This window comes from Cherax quadricarinatus, chromosome 4, assembly GCF_038502225.1.
Source record: "Cherax quadricarinatus isolate ZL_2023a chromosome 4, ASM3850222v1, whole genome shotgun sequence".
Lineage (NCBI taxonomy): Eukaryota > Metazoa > Arthropoda > Malacostraca > Decapoda > Parastacidae > Cherax > Cherax quadricarinatus.
Genome location: NC_091295.1, coordinates 76930412 through 76949584, shown reverse-complemented (window position 1 = coordinate 76949584; position 19173 = coordinate 76930412). Strand labels below are relative to the sequence as shown.

The 19173-nt window shown below is 38.6% G+C and overlaps 1 protein-coding gene and 1 long non-coding RNA gene across 5 annotated transcripts in view; both read left to right on the top strand.

Moving 5' to 3' along the window:
* Positions 1–19173, top strand: part of LOC138854490 (uncharacterized) — a 102164-nt gene that overhangs the window by 69736 nt on the left and 13255 nt on the right. The gene's annotated exons all lie outside the window — the stretch shown is intronic.
* Positions 1–19173, top strand: part of LOC128684254 (GTP-binding protein 2-like) — a 47035-nt gene that overhangs the window by 14607 nt on the left and 13255 nt on the right. For 3 of the 4 annotated variants that reach the window (XM_070098086.1, XM_070098111.1, XM_070098094.1), the window contains 5 exons: positions 5658–5921; positions 7783–8007; positions 14661–14870; positions 14981–15156; positions 16768–16936. In XM_070098086.1, coding sequence (XP_069954187.1) covers positions 5658–5921; positions 7783–8007; positions 14661–14870; positions 14981–15156; positions 16768–16936 — 1044 coding nt within the window. Of the gene's footprint in view, positions 1–2267; positions 2388–5657; positions 5922–7782; positions 8008–14660; positions 14871–14980; positions 15157–16767; positions 16937–19173 lie in introns of those variants that run through there. The other variant, XM_070098101.1, reaches the window with a different exon arrangement.

Here is a 19173-nt window from a genome sequence, read left to right as displayed (position 1 = left end):
CGTTGACCCCCGGAACTCTCTCCAGGTAATAAAGTTCATGGAGCAGGGAGAGAGAGGACCCAGTAGCAACCAGTGAAGAGGGGGGCCAGGAGCTATGACTCGACCCCTGCAACCACAAATAGGTGAGTACAGAAAACTGACGTACACACGCATGCACGGCACTCTAACACCGTTCAAAATATTGATATTATGAGTAAATTAGTGAAGGAAGGGACACCACGAGCACAAACTCTGCTCCTGCAGCCACAAATAATTACAAATATATAATTAAACCCATTCCCACAACACAAGGTTGAGTTACGTAGCTGTTTTAAGGTTTAACTGTAAGATATAACGAGGACACCAGTGGAAATAAGTCACTGTGACTTTTTTGGGTTATCCTGGAGGGTAATGACACGTTTGTTGCTATGTACGATAATTTATGTAAATGTATTTATATTTATCTGTACCTGAATAAACTTACTAACAAGGAACGAGCATATGGACTTAGGTATCTTGATTATCGAAACATTTCGCCTGCGCAGCAGGCTCGTCAGTCGAATACAGGCAATTGTTATACTATTACTGTACACAAAGTTGAATGACCCTTGTGGGTTTAACGCTTAGATATAAATATAATAATAATAATGCACACAAGTTACACAAATTACAATTTCCAGTTTTAGTCACCTGTGTGTGACTGAAGAAGTCTGCTGTGCAGGCGAAATGTTTCGACAATATTGCAGGTGTGACTCAGTCGTTATCTGTGGTGTATGCTATTTATAATGTTATATTAAGGGGTATCACACAGGGACATACCTCCCTATCACACGCTAATGTTCCCTTTCCTCGTTTTTCATGTTTTTTTTTATCGTCTCAGTAATTTCTTGCAATTTGTTCCGTGGCTCGGTTAGCAACGCACTCGCCTCACACACTGAGTGTCCGTGGTTTAGTCCCCGGCATGGGCGGAAACGTTGGGTACGTTTTCCTACACTTGTCCCTGTAGGTACTTGGGTATTAGTTGACTGGTGTGGGTGGCATCCTGGGGGACAAGATTGAAGGACCACATGGAGCATTGATTTTCTTAGGTGGCTAACCTAACCCAGGTAAAAAATCTGAACAAATCTTATGTTAATAGGGCGGCATGAGACACACTTCTGGCATGTAGTTTATAGGCACCAGAATTAGTACCTGTTCCTTGTGGAACTCCACTTGTTACGCTTACCTATTCGGGTACCTGCTGTCCTTGTTCACCTAGCAGTAAATAGGTACCTGGGTGTTAGTCGACTGGTGTGGGTCTCATCCTGGGGACAAAATTAACTTAATTTGACCGAAATGCTCTACATAACCAGGTATCCAGGTATAACCAGGGGCTAGAATTTCTACATAGCATGTCAGTGTTGTCAGCTATGGTATGTCAGTGTTGTCAGCTATGGTATGTCAGTGTTGTCAGCTATGGTCTGTAAAAGTTGTATCATATACTTGTAGAAATAAAGATTATTAAAGATTATTTGCCTCCTTCCCACTAAGTATTGTTTGAGCTACAATAGTATCTTCTCTGTCATCCTGCCCCTCAAGGGAGGTTCCTTGACGCTCTTGATCTAGGGAATTGGATCTATGCTCCTGTTCCCTGAATTGAGTCTGATACCTTCCATTTCCCCTTACATACGCTGTATAATTCTACGGGTTTAGCTCTCCCACATTATAATAGTCAATTTTAATACATTTCCTTGTATGGTACAGTGTCAGATGTACTTTGGAAGTCCAGGAATTTGCGGTCCAGGCTTCCGTCGTCTCTCCTAGAACACAGCAAGTTTGTCAGACAGGATGTACCGTCTGTAAATCTATGATATATGTTGAAACCTTGTGATGGAGGGAGAAGTTCCTGTTATGGTGAAGTGAATCTCACTCAATATATTATGTAAGTGAGTTATATTTCAGTATAGAGGAGTATCAGCCGACCATATGCTGAGTTCAGAGTATACTGTCAATATTTTTGTTGTTGTATTTATTACACTCTGTAGAAGAGGGAAGTCATTGTTCTCAGCTCAATGTATCTTAGAAATAAAGGTAAAAAAAATAACTGAATTGGACGCGCGCAATCTATGACGTAAGTACAGTGGTGCCAAATGTCCCCCTTATATTGGCGGAAAATTAACTATATACACTTTCTATTTGAACTAGAAAACATATATATAAAACATAAGAATGATATATATAATATATTAGCATAAGTGGGTGAGGTGAGCTTAAGATATATAGAAGAAGTTACCTGTGAGAGTTGTCAGGTGAGGAAGGTTGGTATCTCAACAGCTGGTTGAGTTAGTTTGTAAACACCGAGGAGGGAAGACCTGCCTCCTGTCTACCTGCTCTTACATCTATATTTATCTATTTATGTATACATTACGGTGAGTGTGTCCACCTTCTCAGCTACATACACTCACTATGTATATGTATATGTCATATATTTGTCTTGATAACAAAGTTTGATCTTGGATGCTTCTGGGTTTAGTAAGGGAAAATATGTTGAATTTAATAACGTTTATGTCGAGTATAATTCATCACCAGACTTAAAATGGGTGAAATAAATTTTATTCAGGTTCAGTATATTTGTTTAACATTTCCAGTTGTCATGTAACGTTGGTTTAAGTTAAGCAGAAAACCCAGTAAAGTCAACACTGGTTTATATCCGCTGTTCTTTGTCATATACGTATGTACATTATAGTAGGTGTTTCAAGCTTAACTGTCTACTGTAACTACTACAAAATTGTCTTCCCAACAGTATTTACAATGCATGACAAAATATTTACTATTTAAAATGAATTCAGATGATATCTGATATTTATAAATCATCATCAGCTGCTTAAAACTAATGTCTTAATGTTTTCCTACTGGCAGAGATTTTTTTCATATATATTATAACTTGGTAAAAGTATCGACAAGCACTAACCTAACTTATAATTATACTGTTGTAAAACTCTTGGTCATGTTTTAACAAACTTACTGATAATACTGGTGATTGGATAAGTTGGCCACCTCACCAGATACTCTTAATATATATATATATATATATATATATATATATATATATATATATATATATATATATAATTTTATATATTTTATTTCATTGTTCAGTCGTTGATTCAATTTTGTTTATTAATTTCAAATGTGGTAGCTGTATTTTGGAATTGTTTTATTGTTTTACACTGTAATTGTAATTGTGTTGAGGTGGTGAGGCCAGTTAGGTCATACTAATTCAAATTCAAAGTTTATTCTCTATAAGGATTACAATGCTGAGTTTACAGAATTTGGTTATTGTGTGGTTTACATGTAGTAAAATAATGATTACACAGTGTACCACTAGAACACCTAGCATGGCTAGGTGATGGACTTGTAACTGGTAGGTTGGTAGGCAGGAACAATGCAGGAGTTACTACCGCCCTCTCATTCAATACATGTATGACCTTATGACAGTAAAACATTACATAATCAGAGTTACAATACAGTAATTTTAATGCTTCTTTTATGTACCTTAATTTCAGTGTTCATTACAAAGTATATCTTAAGCCTTTAGAGAATACAGTACATGCATTTTTTCAGAATGTTATAGTGCCTCTTATGTAGATTCTTAGCACTGTACACGAGAGTTTTACTCTGCACATCACATTGTGAGATTCTTTTCATTCATTACCTTGCATTTTCTGCACCTTGTAAATGCATTGTCTCAAGGTGAGCATCTGGGGTTTCATAACCACATCTTGCAATAGCTAAGTATTGCACTCATACAATGCAGTCTGTACTAATAAAAGAAATTCACAAAAACTGTATGTACTGTATGTTTTTTCATTACAAACATTGGGTATTATAATAAATATATTTCCTATATAATATCAGGTGCAGTTACAAATGGTAGTGAAAGTAATGATGCTTACTAGTGCTCAAGGCTGGTTTCTTGACCTTGTACTTCTCTATGTTTCATAAGATGGACTCATTCTGCTAACCATTTTGGATCAGACCTTCTTTGTATTAGTTAATTTGTTTAGTTAAATTGAAAGCACATGCATTAAGGTAGCTGTACATGTGCAAGTCACACAAAATTCATACATTAATGAAAGTTAAAATTACAAAAATTAGCACACAGATTTTAACTGGAAGGATAGAAGGAACTATAAGTTCAGTGAACTGGGAGATAAGTAACAAATTGATAAGAATAAAGAAACTGGAAAAAAAAAGATGCAGGAATTGAAAGGGGCTATAAATGAAAAGAACCAAAAGATAATATGTCAACAGAGGGCCAAGAATGAAGATAGTTCTTCAAGAAATATGATATAAATTGAAAGCAGTAGTAAACATATAAGACATTAAATTTTACTAAATATAAGATTGGATCAAAAACAGAAGAGCAAATGACTAGAACCTGTGCAGACTGTGCAAGGCAGCTGCATACAGAAACAACAATAAGTTTTGGCATGAGGAACAGGAATCTGAATAAAAATTGACTGAGAAATAATTAACCCTTAAACGGTCCAAACGTATATATACGTTCATGCGCGTAGCGCCCCAAACGTATATATACGTTTTCTTTGTCATTCATTCAACATTGCCACAATAAGCCTGAGTCACGTAGACATGAGAGAATGGGTGTGCGCACTCACTGTGCGTCATATTAAAATAATTGGGGATGCCTGGGTACCATATGCTCTTTTTTCCTTTTAAAAGAAAATTTTTTTTTTTTTTCCTCGAAAAATTTGGGGCGCTACGCGAGTGAACGTATATATACGTTTGGACCGTTTAAGGGTTAAAACCTGAGGTTTATAACCTAGGCAAACATGTAGCAATTACAGAAGGTAAGATAAATATGAGAAAAGGAAGGATAGTCCTCCAAAACTAACACAAATGCACACTAAACCATAGAAATAATTATTGTAAAAGCCAGGCACTTAAAGAAAAGAGAAGAAAATCCATAATTATTTAAAAAGAATGATAAAAATATAGATGAAAAAATATAATTATCGATGGATGATACAATATACTGTAAGTACACGTCTTGTAGTAGGATTCAGAGAAGTCACAACTCTTTAATGATACAGGAAATGTTGAAAAAGCTGTTCATAACATATTAGATCAAAATTGGAATATGCAGCAGTGTCATCACATCATAGCACTCAAAACTGCACATGCTAGAAAGTTGTCTGTACTATGAAATGGCTTCTAGTGCAAAAGAATAGAAGCTCCAAAGAAAGGCTGAAAGCATTATACGTATATGCTTTTACTGGCTTCCAGGAGGGAAAGAGAAGACATGATAACTAGATATAAGATTATCAAAAGGATGTGAAAGAATTGATAAATGTTTCCCAATAACATCACTAGGTAGAAGAAGAGGCCATAGCTAAACACTAAGAAAGAAGGGCTGTGGAAAAGGATACCAGAAAATTCTCTGCAAGCAGAAGGGGTAGAACCATGGAATGGATTATTAGAGGAGATATAAATGCTACAACCAGTGCAAATTAAAAAAGTGATAGATTAAATGCTGAAAATGGACACCATGAGCTTAGCTCTGCTCTTATATTTATAAATAAGGTAACTACTAACTATATTTGCTATCTTTCAGTCATGTTTATTATCTCTCATATATTTACAACAGATTCCTTTACTAATTACGTGCTTTATTTCAGGATACAATGGATACCTTTCTCGGCTTATTTGATCCAGCCATGGAAAACGAGACAACACAAGATATTGATGAACTAAATGGAAATGTAAACCATGGTGAGGTGCAGTACAGTGGACGGAGAAGCACCTTGGGAGGGGTACGAAGGGGTCCCAGTGTAGCCATACTTCCCGACCAGCTACCTTCAGAGCCACAAGAAGGAAATATCGAGTACAAGTTAAAACTTGTCAATCCAAATCATGAGAGATTTAAGAGGCTTGTATCGCAGGTGAGTTGTGTGTGGATGAATAATTTCCAAATCACATTAGAAGGTACTGTACAGTAACAATACTGATGTCACTTCTATACTGCATTTTTTTTCATTTATGTCTGCATTGCAAATACTGTACTATTTATAGTGTACAGTGTATGGCAGTTGATCTTGTGAGGGAAAAGTTCAACAGATAGGAGTAACGAACAAGTATATGGTAACAACAGTTTGATTGCCGGCTACTTGTTAAGGTAGGGTAAGTCTAGCTCCCGCTATCCCCCCCCCCCATTCTTTTTCCCCACCCCGAAAGTGATAGTTTGATTGCTGGCTGCTTGTTAAGGTAGGGTAAGTCTAGCTCCCGCTATCCCCCCCCCCCCCCCGAAAGGTGACGTGTGGGGCTCCGGTCAAAAAGTAATCACTCGATTCACAGCTCCCAGCACTACTCTTGGAATGACAGATTGGGTCACCTGCCAACCAACGAGAAGAATTGAAGGAGACGGACTAACGTCCTGAGACGTCCCATGTTGGATCTACCTACCTGTTATGTACACCAACGCAGGACCTAACCCCTCATCATAGCAGTGGTAACGAACCTGCTTTCCTGTCACCTGGATTAATTATTCATGGCTATAGACTCTGCGAAGAACGAGCCGGTGGGTTGTCACCAACACCTGCGACCCCCTCCCCCCACATCATCAGCAACGGCTACGATTTCAACAACACGCACTGTCACCAACACCAGACACCCCAGTATCACTATATATATATATATACACACACACACTATTAGCGTTGAGTTCAAATGTCATTTTATTATTTCATTTTTCATTTTTCTTTCAAATAGGATATACCTTTCATGTTTCACTATTTTATGTTTGCTTTAATAAATAATAAAGTGTTTATCTTTGTGAATTATTATTTCTTTTTCTATTCATTAATTTTCCTGAGGAGGAGCCAGCCTGAGTAATACTGTCTGAAGTTGTTACAGGGCTGAGTAAGCCTTCACAATCTTATTTTTTTTATTATCACACTGGCCGATTCCCACCAAGGCAGGGTGGCCCGAAAAAGAAAAACTTTCACCATCATTCACTCCATCACTGTCTTGCCAGAAGGGTGCTTTACACTACAGTTTTTAAACTGCAACATTAACACCCCTCCTTCAGAGTGCAGGCACTGTACTTCCCATCTCCAGGACTCAAGTCCGGCCTGCCGGTTTCCCTGAACCCCTTCATAAATGTTACTTTGCTCACACTCCAACAGCACGTCAAGTATTAAAAACCATTTGTCTCCATTCACTCCTATCAAACACGCTCACGCACGCCTGCTGGAAGTCCAAGCCCCTCGCACACAAAACCTCCTCTACCCCCTCCCTCCCACCTTTCCTAGGCCGACCTCTACCCCGCCTTCCTTCCACTACAGACAATCTTGTAGACATTATTTCATTGGCTTACAAATTAGAAACACTCCAGGAAAGTAGTGGATGGATTGGATGCAAAGAATAGTTAAAATTTTCCAAGTATATGGATGATTATATTGGTTGACAAAGCTCCAGTCTGATTTGTGGTAATTGATAGTAGTTTTCTATGTACAGTATATGAGTGTCTTTGGAATGTACATTAAGTTATTTTGTAGATGAATGGTTCAGAGAACCGACATGTTGATAAATTAGACACATGTGCAACTCTTGGGTATCTTTATTGAGGAAACGTTTCGCCACACAGTGGCTTCATCAGTCCATACAAAGGAGAATCTTGAAGAACAGGAGGAGAATGATTACCTCATTCTCCTCCTGTTCTAATTTATCAACATTAAGTTATAAATTTATTTTTATTTGCGTTTTTATACAGTACAGGGAATTAATATTAATGCATGATTACAGATGCAGTGGAGATTACGAGAAGGATTAGGAGAGGCTATATATGAGATTGGAGTTGAGGATTCTGGGATTCTTCTTGGCCTGACACAGGAGGAATTGGAAGCTTCAATGAAGACACTTCGTCGTATGGCTAAACAACTTGGAGCATCATTAACAGTGATACGTGAAAAAACCATATCAGGCCACAATGGGCAGACACGCAAGGCTGCAGAAGTTCTAGTCAGAAAAGTACGTTTGAGTATTTTGTATGATATGTAATTTCTAAATTTGTTGTTATGACCACTTACATACCATATATATAAGCAATCAATTAGTTATTGCCTTACGAGTCTTAAGTTAGGCTTAAGTTTGCCCAAAATTATCTGCATACTAAGGGGCTTTCTGCATGCACACCTGAATGTTGCCCATGTCTGTACAAACATTGTATCATGCTGAAATAATCTGAATACAGTATTTTAATACACACAATTTTGTATATACAGTGGTCCCTCGTTTTTCGTAATTAACCCGTTCCTGGAGGAGCTACTATAAATGAAATTTACGATTGGCGAATCAATTTTCTCCATAAGAAATAATGTAAATACAATTAATCCGTTCCTGACACCCAAAAGTATTAAAAAAAAAAATTTTTTACATGAAATATACATGTAGTACATAAACAATACAATGGGAAATGATGAATGAAACATTAACAGCATAACACTTACCTTTATTGGAGATTCTTCTTAGTGTGTGGGAGACTGGAGGAGGAGAGTGAGTGGATTGTTTATAGTTTGGAAGGGGAATCCCCTTCCAGCAACACCTCAGGTACCAATTGCTTTTCTGGGGTTGCTTGTCTTCTCTGTTTCTTAATGCCACTAGGACCACCTTGAGAGTCACTGGAGTCCTGTCTCACAAAATAACTGTGGAGAGAGGTCTGTTTCTGGCATCTCTTTAACACTTCCCTAAAATGGCCCAAGACTTTGTCACTGTACATGTTGCCAACATGGCTTGCAACAACCTTGTTAGGGTGATGTTTCTCAATAAAGCTTTCCATCTTACTCCACATAGTAAAAGTCTCTTTAATTTCTGAAGAAGGCACCTTCTTCCATCTCTCTTCCTCCTCCTCTGCAGCAAGATTCTGAGCTGTGATGTATTGCTCTTCCTGCTGAAGCTCTTGCAGCTCCTCAGTGGTGAGCTCTTCGTTGTGGTCTTCCACCAATTCTTCCACATCCTCCAAACTTGCATCCAACCCCATGGAACTCCCCAGTGCCACAATTGATTTTACAACAGACATAGGCTCATCAGGGTCAGTCCCAAACCCTTCAAAATCCCTCTTGTCGAAACAAACTGGCTACATTTTTCTCCAGGCAGAGTTCAAAGTCCTGGTAGTCACTCCCTCCCAAGCCATACCTATAAGGGTTATGCAATGGAGGATGCTGAAGTGTTCTCTCCAAAATTCCCTTAGGGTCAAGTGAGTGTCTGTGGTCACAGTCAAGCACCTGTGAAACATTGCTTTTGTGTAGAGTTTTTAAAGTTTGCAATGACCTGCTGGTCCATGGGCTGGAGGAGAGGAGTGGTATTCGGGGGCAAGAACTTTACTGTGATGAACCCAAACTCCTCGAAAATTAGGTCATCCAAGTTTGGAGGATGAGCAGGTGCATTGTCCATTACTAGCAGGCACTTGAGATCCAATTTCTTTTCCAGGAGATACTCCTTCACACTAGGTTCAAACACTTCATTGAACCACTCGACGAAAATTTCCCTCGTGACCCATGCCTTACTATTAGATTTCCAAAACACACACAATTTACTCTTCATAACATTGTTTTTCCTGAACACTCTGGGATTTTCAGAATGGTACACTAGTAATGACTTCACTTTGAAATCCCCACTAGCATTAGCACAGAACATTAGCGTCAGCCTGTCTTCATAGGCTTGTGTCCTGGCATTGCCTTTTCCTCCTGTGTAATGAAGGTCCTCTTTGGCATTTTCTTCCAAAAGAGGCCTGTTTCGTCACAATTGAACACTTGTTCAGGTTTCAGTCCTTCAGCCTCTGTGTACTCCTTGAATTCATGCACATATTTTTCAGCCGCCTTGTGGTCCGAACTGCCAGCCTCACTATGCCTTACCACACTGTGTATGCCAGTACGCTTCTTAAATCTCTCAAACCAGCCTTTGCTGGCCTTAAATTCACTCGCATCACCACTATTTGCAGGCAGTTTCTTTACCAAATCGTCATGCAACTGCCTAGCCTTTTCACAAATAATCGAAGTCATAAGAGTATCTCCTGCTAATTGTTTCTCATTTATCCAAACCAATAATAACTTCTCAACCTCTTTGAGTACTGGTGATCTCATTGTTGTCAGCATAGTTACCCCCTTTGCAACAACAGCATCCTTGATTTCCTTTTTCTTGGCCACTATGGAACATAAGGTTGTGTAGGGTTTCTTATACATCCTGGCCAGTTCGGCCACACTTGTACCACTTTCATATTGTTCAGTGATGGTTTTCTTAAATTCAGTCCTATTTCTCACCTTCTTTACCACAGGCTTGGCACTAGGAGCTTTCTTTGGAGCCATGGTAGCTTATTTAGTACTTGCAAGCACTAAAATAAATGGAATATTATGAAATATTTCGCTGGAGCACGTGAGGGGACCTTCGCTTACTGGTAAACAATGCCAGACTGGCTGCCGCCACGGCTTATGCCGTGGGTACGCGTCCCGGACGAACTACGACTCGCGAGTCAACTTATGAAAAGCGAGTCCATGTTTATACGAAAATGCCCCTTTGATTGGCGAAATTTACGATTGCCGGGAACTACGAAAACCGAGGGACCACTGAATAGGTAAACCTCAATGAGTAGCTCTGGGGTAGAACATTAGGCTCATAACTGAAAGGACACAGGTGCTGTTTCCAGATGGGATATACATAGTCCTGTCTCCTTACACCTCTTGCCCCTGTTCACTTAGCAGTAAATAGGCACATTATTATTATAATAAAAAAGAAGCGCTAAGCCACAGAAAACCTTCTTCAAGATATACAGTTTTCTTGCATTGAGATTGAATTTTGCAAGCATGCGAAAATCTCGTTTTTACGTGCCATAACCCCTCAACGATGGTTCCTTGATGTTGGTGAGGGGCTCTTGATTTAGGGAATTGGATCTGTGCTCCAGTTCCCCTAATTAAGCCTGAATGCCTTCCACATCCCCCCCCCCAGGCGCTGTATAATCCTCCGGGTTTAGCGCTTCCCCCTTGATTATAATAGTAATAATACGTGCCGTAAGTGAAATATTGATACCAAATGCTGTGCGCAGGCTTTTTCATGACTTTTTTTGTACGCTAATATTCAAGCAGTTATTATTTCCAGAGTGCTAATCATAGTGGCCTCTTTTTATCTTTCTCATATCCTGTGGCAGTACGTGTTCTTGTTGAAATTTCTTAAACATTTTGTATGACGGTGATGAACCCCATTTGAGCATGGATGTAAATGTATTATGTTTTTTTTTTTTTTTTTTTTTTTTTTTTTTTTTTTTTTTTTTTTTTCAACAAGTCGGTCGTCTCCCACCGAGGCAGGGTGACCCAAAAAAAGAAAGAAAATCCCCAAAAAGAAAATACTTTCATCATCATTCAACACTTTCACCACACTCACACATTATCACTGCTTTTGCAGAGGTGCTCAGAATATAACAGTTTAGAAGCATATACGTATAGAGATACACAACATATCCCTCAAAACTGCCAATATCCCAAACCCCTCCTTTAAAGTGCAGGCATTGTACTTCCCATTTCCAGGACTCAAGTCCGACTATATGAAAATAACCGGTTTCCCTGAATCCCTTCACTAAATATTACCCTGCTCACACTCCAACAGATCGTCAGGTCCCAAGTATCATTCGTCTCCATTCACTCCTATCTAACACGCTCATGCACGCTTGCTGGAAGTCCAAGCCCCTCACCCACAAAACCTCCTTTACCCCCTCTTTCCAACCCTTTCGAGGACGACCCCTACCCCTCTTTCCTTCCCCTATAGATTTATATGCTTTCCATGTCATTCTACTTTGATCCATTCTCTCTAAATGACCAAACCACCTCAACAACCCCTCTTCTGCCCTCTGACTAATGCTTTTATTAACTCCACACCTTCTCCTAATTTCCACACTCCGAATTTTCTGCATAATATTTACACCACACATTGCCCTTAGACAGGACATCTCCACTGCCTCCAACCGTCTCCTCGCTGCTGCATTTACCACCCAAGCTTCACATCCATATAAGAGTGTTGGTACTACTATACTTTCATACATTCCCTTCTTTGCCTCCATAGATAACGTTTTTTGACTCCACATATACCTCAACGCACCACTCACCTTTTTTCCCTCATCAATTCTATGATTAACCTCATCCTTCATAAATCCATCCGCCGACACGTCAACTCCCAAGTATCTGAAAACATTCACTTCTTCCATACTCCTCCTCCCCAATTTGATATCCAATTTTTCTTTATCTAAATCATTTGATACCCTCATCACCTTACTCTTTTCTATGTTCACTTTCAACTTTCTACCTTTACACACATTCTCAAACTCATCCACTAACCTTTGCAATTTTTCTTTAGAATCTCCCATAAGCACAGTATCATCAGCAAAAAGTAACTGTGTCAATTCCCATTTTGAATTTGATTCCCCATAATTTAATCCCACCCCTCTCCCGAACACCCTAGCATTTACTTCTTTTACAACCCCATCTATAAATATATTAAACAACAATGGTGACATTACACATCCCTGTCTAAGACCTACTTTTACCGGGAAGTATTCTCCCTCTTTTCTACACACCCTAACCTGAGCCTCACTATCCTCATAAAAGCTCTTTACAGCATTTAGTAACTTACCACCTATTCCATATACTTGCAACATCTGCCACATTGCTCCTCTATCCACTCTATCATATGCCTTTTCTAAATCCATAAATGCAATAAAAACTTCCCTACCTTTATCTAAATACTGTTCACATATATGCTTCAATGTAAACACTTGATCTACACATCCCCTACCCACTCTGAAACCTCCTTGTTCGTCCGCAATTCTACATTCTGTCTTACCTCTAATTCTTTCAATTATAACCCTACCGTATACTTTTCCTGGTATACTCAGTAAACTTATTCCTCTATAATTTTTACAATCTCTTTTGTCCCCTTTCCCTTTATATAAAGGGACTATACATGCTCTCCGCCAATCCCTAGGTACCTTCCCCTCTTTCATACATTTATTAAACAAAAGTACCAACCACTCCAACACTATATTCCCCCCTGCTTTTAACATTTCTGTCATGATCCCATCAGTTCCAGCTGCTTTACCCCCTTTCATTCTACGTAATGCCTCACGTACCTCCACCACACTTACAGTCTGCTCTTCTTCACTCCTAAAAGATGGTATACCTCCCTGGCCAGTGCATGAAATTACCGCCTCCCTTTCTTCCTTAACATTTAAAAGTTCCTCGAAATATTCTCGCCATCTACCTAATACCTCCCTCTCCCCATCTACTAACTCCCCTACTCTGTTTTTAACTGACAAATCCATACTTTCCCTAGGCTTTCTTAACTTGTTTAACTCACTCCAAAATTTTTTCTTATTTTCATTAAAATTTCTTGACAGTGCCTCTCCCACTCTTTCATCTGCTCTCCTTTTGCACTCTCTCACCACTCTCTTCACCTTTCTTTTACTCTCCATATACTCTGCTCTTCTTATAACACTTCTGCTTTGTAAAAACCTCTCGTAAGTTACCTTTTTCTCTTTTATCACACCCTTTACTTCATCATTCCACCAATCACTCCTCTTTCCTCCTGCCCCCACTCTCCTATAACCACAAACTTCTGCCCCACATTCTAATACTGCATTTTTAAAACTATTCCAACCCTCTTCAACCCCCCCACTACTCATCTTTGCACTAGCCCACCTTTCTGCCAATAGTCGCTTATATCTCGCCCTAACTTCTTCCTCCCTTAGTTTATACACTTTCACCTCCCTCTTACTTGTTGTTGCCACCTTCCTCTTTTCCCATTTACCTCTTACTCTAACTGTAGCTACAACTAAATAATGATCCGATATATCAGTTGCCCCTCTATAAACATGTACATCCTGGAGCCTACCCATCAACCTTTTATCCACCAATACATAATCTAACAAACTACTTTCATTACGTGCTACATCATACCTTGTATATTTATTTATCCTCTTTTTCATAAAATATGTATTACTTATTACCAAATTTCTTTCTACACATAGCTCAATTAAAGGCTCCCCATTTACATTTACCCCTGGCACCCCAAAATTACCTACTACTCCCTCCATAACATTTTTACCCACTTTAGCATTGAAATCCCCAACCACCATTACTCTCACACTTGATTCAAAACTCCCCACGCATTCACTCAACATTTCCCAGAATCTCTCTCTCTCCTCTACACTTCTCTCTTCTCCAGGTGCATACACGCTTACTATAACCCACTTTTCACATCCAATCTTTATTTTACTCCACATAATCCTTGAATTTATACATTTGTAGTCCCTCTTTTCCTGCCATAGCTTATCCTTCAACATTATTGCTACTCCTTCTTTAGCTCTAACTCTATTTGAAACCCCTGACCTAATCCCATTTATTCCTCTCCATTGAAACTCTCCCACCCCCTTCAGCTTTGTTTCACTTAAAGCCAGGACATCCAGTTTCTTCTCATTCATAACATCCACAATCATCTCTTTCTTATCATTTGCATTTATGTATTTTATGTATTGATATACTATTATGTAAGTACAGTGTTTTAATACTGTACCTAATAATAGTTATAAGATGTCATTGGCATCAAACTTAAAAATATAACTAAAAAATATACTATTTTGTCAGGTACCTGATGATCAGTATAGCATAGAGTTAAGAATAGCAGTGCTTGGCAACTCTGACGTAGGCAAATCCACACTGCTGGGAGTACTGACACGTGGCGAGCTTGATAATGGAAGGGGATGTGCCAGACTCAATGTTTTCCGTCACCGACATGAGGTCTGCTCTGGAAAAACTTCATCTATATCTCTGCAGTTAATGGGTTTTGACTCTCAGGTATATGATTAATTTTGTTTGTTTAATTTTATTATTTTGTGATTCATATGACTATATGCCTAAGAATAATTGAAAGTGGGTAAAGCATTACAGCCTTTTGGCTTGTACAGGGCAATGTGATTGACCAGACATGTACCAGAAGTCGAGATTATGATGATGAAGACATCTGCAGTCAGTCAATCAAAATAATCAACTTTATAGATCTTGCAGGAGACCAGAAATACTTGAAAACAACTGTGTTCGGACTGTCTGGTTATTCTCCACATTATGCCGTTTTGGTAGTAAGGTAATAATACTGTGTACATTTTTCATTTTCCATTTTCACAAACAGTGTTTGTGGTTATGTAAGGGAAGAGGAATGATTGCTTGCATGATAAGATGAAAAAGTTGATAGACAATGAAAAGTTAGAATGTGTAAGATAGTAAGTATTAAAAATTATGCATTAAAAAAGATAAAATATATTCAGTTTAGAGAAAATTATCTTAAAAAGAGCAGCTCAAGATAAGCAAGGTGAAAAAGTCTAGTGAGTAAATGCAATTGTCAGTAAACAGTGTAAGTAGTGAGATTGTTGAGGAAAAGAATGATTTGTGAAGTTGTTAATTGTACAGTAGATGATAAAATGGAAGGAAAAGGAGATTTTATGCATAGTGCAAGAAGGAATAGGATTTGTTAGGAGAAAAGAGCCAGGAGTGGAGCTGGTTGAAATGGGGTAAAGGACGAGGAGTAATTGGAGAAACAAAATTTCTACAGTAAACCCTCCATATAATTGACATCTGTATAACAGACTTTGGAAATGCAGAACAAAACCTGCTTGGTCACTTGATTTGGAAACTATGAACAGAATCTGTTTATAGAATTGTCCATTATTCTTAAAATCATGGCAAAACAATTTCTCTTATCCACATTATTATTATAATCAAGGGGGAAGCGCTAAACCCGGAGGATTATACAGCGCCTGGGGGGGGATGTGGAAGGCATTCAGGCTTAATTCGGGGAACAGGAGCACAGATCCAATTCCCTAAATCAAGAGCCCCTCACCAACATCAAGGAACCTTCCTTGAGGGGCTCTTATCCACAGTTATCATTGCCAGCCACTTGTTATTCCGTATTAGTTTGTAATCTAGAAGAGTTTACTGTACAGGAGGGCACCACTTTACGGCTCTTCGTTTTATGGTGTATCACTAATACAGCGTTTTTAATTATACCCATTCTTCATTTATTTGGACTTCCTACAAGAAATATATTCACTACTCGCTATAAGCCAAGGATGAGACTATTTTAAGGTAAGTAATGTGTGTACTGTATATGCATTTTTTAGGACTATTTCTATTGCTCATTTAATATATGATAATGAAAACATTACCAGACTTTTATATGTATTTGAAATTGAAAAAAGGCTATTATTCACCTTAGTGATTTTTGCTTTACAGCGATAGCCCAGAACCTAACCTGTATAAGCGGGGCTCTCCTGTATGTAGGTTTAGAAAGGCGGGTCAGTTTGTTTAATGTACAGTACAGTATTTATGAAAGGAGGGGAAGGTACATGGATTTTTTAGGATTTAAGAAAATTAGAAGCCCTAATAATCTTTTATCCTATATATGATTGAATCTTATTCTATATTCCTGATTTCTCTTTAGTACACGAGAGGATTAGTTTTAATAAACAAGGTGATATGTTTTCTTTATGATCTCATCTCTTCCATAGGTCCTAATGCTTTGCTTGTTTCCTAATGCTTTCTGATAATTTATTCAAAATATAATACTGCACTGTTTACTGAATTGTAGTGCCTTGTATGGTTAACCACATTCATCTCACATTTTCTTGGAATATAATAAAGTTCATAGGCAGAAGTTTTACGACCATTGAGTGACTGTTAATTATATCTTAATCCACAGTGCATTCTCTGGCGTAGCTCCTATGACTGAGGAGCACCTCAGTCTTGCTCGGGCTCTGGATGTACCTATTGTTATTGTTGTCACCAAGACTGATATTGCATCACCTCAGCAGATTCAGAGAACAATTCATGATCTTAAAAAATTTCTGACTCAACCAGGTTATAAACGAGTAAGTATAATGTGATTTTCTTTATATTCCATCAGTCATATTACTGGTTAAACAATTTTTTTTTTTTTTTTTTTTTTTTTAAACAAGTCGGCCGTCTCCCACCGAGGCAGGGTGACCCAAAAAAAAAAAAAGAAAGAAAATCCCCAAAAAGAAAATACTTTCATCATCATTCAACACTTTCACCACACTCACACATTATCACTGCTTTTGCAGAGGTGCTCAGAATATAACAGTTTAGAAGCATATACGTATAGAGATACACAACATATCCCTCCAAACTGCCAATATCCCAAACCCCTCCTTTAAAGTGCAGGCATTGTACTTCCCATTTCCAGGACTCAAGTCCGACTATATGAAAATAACCGGTTTCCCTGAATCCCTTCACTAAATATTACCCTGCTCACACTCCAACAGATCGTCAGGTCCCAAGTATCATTCGTCTCCATTCACTCCTATCTAACACGCTCATGCACGCTTGCTGGAAGTCCAAGCCCCTCACCCACAAAACCTCCTTTACCCCCTCTTTCCAACCCTTTCGAGGACGACCCCTACCCCTCTTTCCTTCCCCTATAGATTTATATGCTTTCCATGTCATTCTACTTTGATCCATTCTCTCTAAATGACCAAACCACCTCAACAACCCCTCTTCTGCCCTCTGACTAATGCTTTTATTAACTCCACACCTTCTCCTAATTTCCACACTCCGAATTTTCTGCATAATATTTACACCACACATTGCCCTTAGACAGGACATCTCCACTGCCTCCAACCGTCTCCTCGCTGCTGCATTTACCACCCAAGCTTCACATTCATATAAGAGTGTTGGTACTACTATACTTTCATACATTCCCTTCTTTGCCTCCATTGATAACGTTTTTTGACTCCACATATACCTCAACGCACCACTCACCTTTTTTCCCTCATCAATTCTATGATTAACCTCATCCTTCATAAATCCATCAGCCGACACGTCAACTCCCAAGTATCTGAAAACATTCACTTCTTCCATACTCCTCTTCCCCAATTTGATATCCAATTTTTCTTTATCTAAATCATTTGATACCCTCATCACCTTACTCTTTTCTATGTTCACTTTCAACTTTCTACCTTTACACACATTCCCAAACTCATCCACTAACCTTTGTAATTTTTCTTTAGAATCTCCCATAAGCACAGTATCATCAGCAAAAAGTAACTGTGTCAATTCCCATTTTGAATTTGATTCCCCATAATTTAATCCCACCCCTCTCCCGAACACCCTAGCATTTACTTCTTTTACAACCCCATCTATAAATATATTAAACAACCATGGTGACATTACACATCCCTGTCTAAGACCTACTTTTACCGGGAAGTATTCTCCCTCTCTTCTACACACCCTAACCTGAGCCTCACTATCCTCATAAAAGCTCTTTACAGCATTTAGTAACTTACCACCTATTCCATATACTTGCAACATCTGCCACATTGCTCCTCTATCCACTCTATCATATGCCTTTTCTAAATCCATAAATGCAATAAAAACTTCCCTACCTTTATCTAAATACTGTTCACATATATGCTTCAATGTAAACACTTGATCTACACATCCCCTACCCACTCTGAAGCCTCCTTGCTCGTCCGCAATTCTACATTCTGTCTTACCTCTAATTCTTTCAGTTATAACCCTACCGTATACTTTTCCTGGTATACTCAGTAAACTTATTCCTCTATAATTTTTACAATCTCTTTTGTCCCCTTTCCCTTTATATAAAGGGACTATACATGCTCTCCGCCAATCCCTAGGTACCTTCCCCTCTTTCATACATTTATTAAACAAAAGTACCAACCACTCCAACACTATATCCCCCCCTGCTTTTAACATTTCTGTCATGATCCCATCAGTTCCAGCTGCTTTACCCCCTTTCATTCTACGTAATGCCTCACGTACCTCCACCACACTTACATTCTGCTCTTCTTCACTCCTAAAAGATGGTATACCTCCCTGGCCAGTGCATGAAATTACCGCCTCCCTTTCTTCCTTAACATTTAAAAGTTCCTCAAAATATTCTCGCCATCTACCTAATACCTCCATCTCCCCATCTACTAACTCCCCTACTCTGTTTTTAACTGACAAATCCATACTTTCCCTAGGCTTTCTTAACTTGTTTAACTCACTCCAAAATTTTTTCTTATTTTCATTAAAATTTCTTGACAGTGCCTCTCCCACTCTTTCATCTGCTCTCCTTTTGCACTCT